This window comes from Vigna angularis, chromosome 1, assembly GCF_016808095.1.
Source record: "Vigna angularis cultivar LongXiaoDou No.4 chromosome 1, ASM1680809v1, whole genome shotgun sequence".
Taxonomy (NCBI): domain Eukaryota; kingdom Viridiplantae; phylum Streptophyta; class Magnoliopsida; order Fabales; family Fabaceae; genus Vigna; species Vigna angularis.
The window spans coordinates 4,833,825-4,841,556 of record NC_068970.1 but is presented as its reverse complement, the minus strand read 5'-3'; the positions used below and the strand labels follow the sequence as shown (position 1 = coordinate 4,841,556).

General features: G+C 34.3%; 1 protein-coding gene across 2 annotated transcripts; it reads right to left on the bottom strand.

The window, feature by feature from the left end:
* Positions 1-1,074: 1,074 nt before the first annotated feature.
* LOC108337433 (growth-regulating factor 1) lies at positions 1,075-3,843 on the bottom strand. 2 transcript variants are annotated; one of them, XM_017573960.2, is made up of 4 exons: positions 3,112-3,843; positions 2,371-2,821; positions 1,510-1,988; positions 1,075-1,401 (listed from the first exon to the last, which is right to left on the bottom strand). In XM_017573960.2, exons 1-4 carry the CDS (start codon positions 3,296-3,298, stop codon positions 1,394-1,396), a joined length of 1,125 nt encoding a protein of 374 aa, XP_017429449.1. In that variant the 5' UTR covers positions 3,299-3,843; the 3' UTR covers positions 1,075-1,393. The 2 variants fall into 2 exon arrangements, with proteins under 2 accessions (XP_017429449.1, XP_017429450.1); XM_017573961.2 differs by having other exon boundaries at positions 1,510-1,982; positions 3,112-3,823.
* Positions 3,844-7,732: the final 3,889 nt, after the last annotated feature.

Below are 7,732 nucleotides of genomic sequence, written 5' to 3'. Positions count from 1 at the left end.
TTAAAAATAATAAATGTAAAAAACCTAAAAACATTAAAAGTATTAAAAAAACTGAACTGAAATGTTCAGGTAGTGAACATAAACTTAATTTCTTTAAGAAAGATTAAATGAATAATTAAGTTCAAACTTTTAATTTATTTATATAACCATTTTCTTAACCAGAATTTTGAAAAAAAAATTAATTTTTTTTATCTTATGTAAAAAAATTAACTCTATTTATTTTTCTTTAAAGTCTAAAGCATTTAAAAATCTGACTGATTAAATTAAAGTTTACATAAGTGTTATAAATTCTATAGCTAATATGGAATATTTAATATACAAATAAACTTAAACAATTAAATACATAACTTGAAGATATAACACACAAATTTATTATTTATATTATATTTAAATAAATTTTCTCATCGTGTTTAAAATATATTTTAGATAGCCATTATATATATAAAATGATAGAAAGGAATTAAAATGAATTTTACCTATTTATGCTATATATATATATATATATATTTGTTAAAGCTTATTTAAAATTATTTTACAGAAAAACATATTAATTAGATCAATAAAGCTGCTTCTTCTAAACATGTCAATGGATCTATATTTTTGTGTAACTTTTTATACACACGCCTTTAAAGGGTTTAATATCTCTGTAATGATTTTATTCCCATTAAACAGTGCATTTCAAGGGATAATGATAATATTTTTAAGGGAACCAAAACATATTCGTGATTATCTGCTAAACATTATGTAAGCATTTTTTAGGAGAAATTTTCACAATGTAGTTTTTTTTTTTTATGTGACTGTCATCTCTCATCTCACTATTTCATTGGGATGTTGTCGACGGAAACCTTAATCATTGAACCCAGTTCTGCTGCTTAACAACAATCACAAAATCACTTTTGCTAAACCTTTTCATTTTCTTTCTACAAACAAACCTTGTTTCTTAAACACAATTCTGGATACTGTGGGTGTTATTTTCTTATTAGAGTTAGAACTTCACTGCAGTTATACATGTAATGAAAGATTTGAACCAACAAGTTTGAAAGAGTGAGGAAGAAGCAAATCCCTGGGACCATAAAGCACCCAAAAACATTGTACTTAGTCAGAGAATGATGAATGAGCAAAAAAAGGAGTTGTCTGAGTCAATGAGTCAATGAGAGAGAGAGTAGAAAGAAAGAAAGAACACAAGATGGAAAGCAAACAGCACACGAACACATTGGATCCCTTCATGGAAACACATATAAACTTGAACAACATTTGAAAACAGATAGAAAAAGGGAGAGCAATTAAAGAGACCTCAGAAATCACAACATAATGTGAACCCCACCATGTAAGTACATTATTGGTCTTTGATTCAAGTACAAGGACCGAAGGACCCCACTATTCAAAGCTTAACTCAACCATCTGCAAACACAAAAAATGCGACTTATAAACAATTCCCAAGCCACTTATGATCCCATCATCAAAAAAGAAAAAGAAAACCAACACACACACTCAGTCATGTTTCATTACCTCGTTGGGTTGTTGAACTGAAAGTTGCAAAATCATGGGAAGAAGTGGGAATGGAAATTGAGAGCTGGGTGGTTGATGATTTGTCATCCAAATCTAGCCATGATCCTCTGCTCTTGGGGGGCCATTCATCGAAGAAGCGATGAACAGTTTTCTGAGGTTCTTCTTTCCCAAGTTTCATGAAAGTTTCACACTTGATACCACTGCCGCTTCCTGATATGTAGCAAGCCTGATCTTGCTGGGGCTGTTTTGAGTTGTTGCCACTGAGGCTCTGAAGTTGCAAGTAGGAGTACTCGTTGTTGTCGTTGGACAAACCAGAGCAGCTCCTCTGTTTTGATGAGGAAGAAGAGCTTATGGTCAGTGGTGTGAGTTGCCATGAATCTTCCATTGAGGAAGCAGAGAAGCTTCTCATTGTTCCAGAAGGTTCGGTGAAGAAGGCATGCTCATCCACCTCCTCTTTCAGTCCATACACATACCTGTTCCTTTTCCAATAACAATAGGAGAATCACTCACATATCACTCAATAATAAGTACTTACATGTTGGTCTAAAAAGTTAACAGAATCAAATTTCTTTCTGGATGCTAAAATTCTTTAATGAATATGTTAACTTTAAGTCTCTGTAAACTAATTAGAAAAAGTGACATCATGTTAGTTTAGTAAAAAAAGAAAAGAAAAGAGGAGATATAAAAACAAAAACTTTGAGAATATCTTGGAAAGTTTGGAACCAAACATGATAGATGTTTGATTTCTTTTATGCCACAAGTACTTGTTGAGATGTTATGTAAAGAAGAGCTGTGTGTATTATGTATGTATATATATGTAAGTGTGTAGTAGTACAGCTTTTAGATATCAGAAAAAAGAACCTGCAGTCAGTGTTGTTATTCTGAGAGCAAGAAGCAGTGTCGAGAAACAAGGGGGCACTGTTATCTTGAAATGACAAAGCAACACCGGAAGAGGGTCTTGAGGGGTGATGATAGAGGAAGGAGTGGGGCGAATGTTGAGGGTGGTGGTGATGGTAAGTGTCATGAGAGAGAGAATGAGTGGTTGGAGAGAGTGCAGGACTGTTTTTGGTGATTGATAAGATTGTGGGGGTTGAGGCATCTGTGATCGTTGTTGCTGTCGTTGGTGATGTTTTCAAAACTTCCACAGGCTTTCTTGAACGGTTTTTTCCTCTGTGCATGTGCCTCTGGCAGTACTTTGAATCTGGATAAGCCTCCTTTGAGCACCTCCATTTCTTTCCATCTGTTCTCCTGCATCTACCAGGCTCAGGGTCTATTTTCCTCCCCAATCCCATTGGCAAATAGTTCCACCCAACTGTATGCACACCAAACAAACCAACTCAAAACTATCCATTCAACAGCCTCACACAAACATCTACAAAAAGAAGCTTTCAAGACATCATAGCTGATGTTGCAAGACATTATAGGTAAATACAATTGCAATTGCATGTCTCGAAAACCTTGATGTTGTATGGTTTAAAACCTTAAGTATGCACAATACAATAATGACGATGTAGTGGCGGAGGGTTTAAATAGTTTGTGTATGACAGATTAAAAGTTAAAACTTTGTTAAGAGTATTATGCAGAAATAAAAGATGGACTTACAGTGCTGAGACTGGTGAGGGAGGAGCCTTGAGGAGAGAGGAGAGTCCAAGTGGGTTCTTTTGATGGTGAAGAGAAGATCAGGAGGGATGGAGATACCTGAAGCCATGTATTTGTAGATGAGGGCTTGGTGTTCAAGCTCTTGCCACTGGGAAGGAGTGAAGGGGAACCTGTTCCTTCCATTCATCATCAAGCAGAGGGAATGGGAAAGAACAGGAAAAATGAAAAGAGTAAAAGGGAATCAAAGAGCACAAAGGCTGATGAGTGATAGTAACAAATGAAACAGAAGCTACTGAGACCTCACAGTGTGTAGTTAAAGAGAGGACAGTTTCAGGTTCAGGGCTCAGGTTGGGGAGAAATGTGAGGAGAGGAGAGTGTTTATGGGGTTATTGCTTGTTGTTTGTTACATTTGCCCCTTGGTGTAGAGTAGGTATATTTATTTCAGGAACCATTGTGTTACAGTAATAAACTAATGGTTCTGATTACATAGCTGCATGCCACTGCACAAATGCAGACACACACATCTCTTTCTTTCTCTTTCTCTTTCTCTCTCTCTCTCTCTCTCTCTCAGCTCCTATTATGACTGCACCTCTCTGTTGCTACTGCTTCTGCGACTAAGCTGCCTCTCTGGCAGCCCTTGTCTCTGACATCTTTACGGAAATCCATAAACTAAAGGAGAGAGAAAGAAAAGGTCCTAAAGACAAAAGAGGAAATAGTTATTATTGGTATTATTGTATATGAAACTATTTAAGCGTTGGTGTCTGAAGCCAATGCCTGTCTGAGAAGATTGTACGGTTGGAGCTTTTACTGCTACTAACTCATTTACTTTTTCTGTTCCTTTACCTCAGACTCAGACCCTCCCACTTACAATTTGACCTTTTTCCATTCGAGAAATGTAGAAAGTGAAAGATGCACAGAGAAAGCTAGAACCATACTCCTGCAACATTTTTCAATAAAAATAAAAGAAAATTGTTACAGGTGTGTTGTCCTTTTGCTAGTTCCGTTGAAACAAGTTGGAGGTTCTGTTAAAGCAAGGGTACTTAGGGAATCCAAGTTCCAAATATTTTTATTTGTACTTACAGTGGTTAGTGCTCAGATGCTGTGAACTTTATTCAGTGACTTGGTATTAGAACTTGATCCTCCGTTTACCCTGGAAGTTGAAGATCATTCCCTTAGAAATTTTACACAGAAAACAAAACACCAAACTTTATATGTCCACCCGTACTCAAAACCAAACGGCCTTCACATGCTTAAATATGCGATATGCCAACTTTTTTCTGTTTTATGCAAGACAGAAGAAAATGGCAGAAAGGAGGATCGTTTGAGTTTCATAACCAGTATAAATTAATCAATGGGAGGAAATTGTTGGAAACACGTGCTAACTATCTGGCTCATCTAGTCTAAGCTAAGTACCACTGTGCCCTGATGCTCGCTTCTTAAGAATTGCAGAACACTACAATGTGAATGTATATTGCAACCAAAAGCAGGTCAATAGTGTTGTCCTAGCTACCCAAACACATATGGTCCAGCTCAGAAGTTTTGATGGAGCAAAACCAATTCAACCAAAAAGGGGACACATAACTACGCAAGTAAAACTAGAGACATAGATTGGCATCACTATTTATGTTGTTTGGTTGCATTAAAACCTTTGGAGCTATTCTTGTGTTGTAAGTTTGCCAGTACAATTGCACGATTTTTATCCCCCTAGTAAACACAATTGCCTAAACACACTGTCTCTACCTTTGTACAACATTTCATTTCATTTCAACCAACCAAAACAAAAACAAAATAAAATATCCGCATTGTGTGTACTTATGTACTTTTCTCTTTCTCTCTTCTCTCTTAATACTCCATTTTTTACCCCATACCTTCATATAACCATCTAACTCTTTTTACCTCACTTTCGTTAGCTTCTCACACTTCCTTCAAATTCTAACAAACTTAAGTGCTTTACTGGTTAACTGCCATAAACACACCCTCTCAAATTTCTGCTGATATAAGAAGCATGCTGGAACAAAAGATTACATTGCACATACCAAAATTTTGAATTTTGCGTATACGTTAACACTTGCAAAGTGAAAGCTGCGAGGTCACTGCTAAACCATACATGCCATGTAATTTTTATTTTTTTTCTGACAGTATTATTTTGTGTCAAAAGGGTAGAATATCCTTTGCTAACTCCATGACATGTTAGCAAACAGCATTCATTATCCTCACCAACAGTTGAAGAAGCTTTATGAATATTAGCATTTGAAATTGATGATGTCAGCTAGAGGATTCAATCATAACATTTATTAGCAAGTATTAATGTAAGTTGCTACCCTTTTGGTTGGAAACAGTTTTGCTTTTGTCAAAATAAACAAGAAAAACAAAGTAAACCCAAACCCCACTTCAACTAACCAACAAATATACATGTGTAAATCATTTATCAGAAAAAATACTAGCCAAAATTTATTAGGTTGTTGGATGTTTGACTCCATCTACCAACTTGGCAAATGTCAAGTGAAGTTTTCCATTTTTTGTTGTTTATCTGTGACAGGTGATAGCCAAGTAAATAAGTAACTCAGAAGGAAGAGTGTACCTTTACAAAATCTTACTGTCATATACTGCATTGTACCCTTTAGTTTTCTTCAAACAAAACACATTTTTAACAGAAATATATACAACGCAAATAGCAAAACTAATATATAATGCGTATGAGTATTATTATCTGTGTTTCTATTAATCTGTGCATCTGAGTGAAAAAAAAGTGGAAGCAGAGGATTTGCAAGAAATTTGTTGAAATGTTTTATAAATGAGAGAAAGCGGTAGTAACACCTGCATTATTTGTTTCACTTTATGAAAACAGAGAGTGAGTGAGGTGTATAAAGCATGGGATGTACTTTTGTTGATATTTTGCAGTGTGGTGGTCATAATCAGTAAGTACAAATGCTTAATCAAGGCTCCACAAAACTACCAAGTTACTTGAAACGGTGACACATTTAAGAAGTAAAAGGTCGGAAGCAGAGACACATCAAATGTTTCCATTAATGTAACAGCGAGAAGGGCAAATCCCGGCATCTTTGCTGTAGCATTCTGGTTTAGAATCAAACACAACTGAACTGCCACATCTTGGACTTGGACCACCCTCTTGAGTCCACACAACCCAAGCTTTCTCAATACTGCTCATGTCCCCACTTCCATTTGCAAATTCAACATCTTTAAATTCTTCACATTATTTTTCAAATTCAACATCTTCAATTTTAATGCACACCTTTTATCTTCTTCTCATCTCTTTAAAGTTACTATCATCAAGACTCAGGAAACATTCCAGAATTTTTTACCTTTATTTCGGTAATGCTCCTAACTAAGTATTCCGGTTTCAAAATTTTGTTCCTATGAAACAATGTACGAAAAGGAACAAGGTTAAAAAGAGGTTTGTTTAACACACCAACTTTTCAAACTTGTTACCCCTCTTCGATTACCATGTTTGGTTAAAGGCGTCAGTGACAGTTACTTTTTATTAAACTTTCTTGTGTGCCAAAGAAACGATTTTTAACAAGATTTTATTGGAACCAACAAGTTTTGGTAGGAAGTGAGTGATGTTAGATTTGGATGAGGCGATGAAACGTAAAAGAATAGAAAGGAAGAAATTTACAAGTGAAAGTAAATTTATTTGAATTAAGTGAAACAAAAAGTAAAAAGAGGAGACAAATAAATAAAAGGTTTATATTGTTTGGAATTGCTTCAACTAACTTTATTGTTGGAGGAAGGTGGGGTGCTCATTCAAATTGTTTAATTTTTTTTCCAGTTACTATTAAAAAAAAAAGAAAAACCGTGCGTACTAGTTATTTATAAATAAAATAATACAATTTTTTTTTGTTTTTTTGGTGAGTCCTAAGAAGAAAAAGAATTGAAAAAAAACATAGAAAGAAAAAACAAAACATGGTGAATAATCAAAATGAAAAAAAATAAAATCATAAACACATCAAAACCATGATATAACAACCAAATCTTTTTAAAAAAAAGTTCCACAAATAAAAATCTAAATCTAAATAAAAACTACAAAATAAAAATAAAAAATCACTCTGCTAAGGTGTGTTCCATTGCCGGAAAAGGTCATTTCATCATGGTCGTTTGGGTTTGGATTATGAGTAAAATATTGACCCTTTTCACGTCTCTCCCGATAAAGGAAGAGGGTATATAGGAAAAAAAAAAAAGAAAACTTGGGAAAACTTGGAAGATTAAAAAGAAAGGAAGAAAAGAAGAGCTTAAAAAACTTACCGTTGGAGAAAATTAGTTGCAAACGTGTTCATGAAATGATTTGTTTTTTTTTACCATTCATACAGTATACAATGATGTTTATTCTAAAACAATTTCTTTTCACATTTTCTAATGGACACATTATTTTCTGCATCTTGTGTATTTTTTAGTATGTTATTGATTTGAATCAACTTAAATGTAGGTATTATTATGTATATCATTGAAAAATTAATTGTCTTTTACGATAAAAAACTTTGAATAATTTTCAATACCTACGTATTGCTATAATGCACAAACACGGATTATCTAAACTGAACTCACAAGCAAACAGCAACCAAATATTTTTTTAAGCAAACTAAGAATTGGTTGCAATAGATTAAAA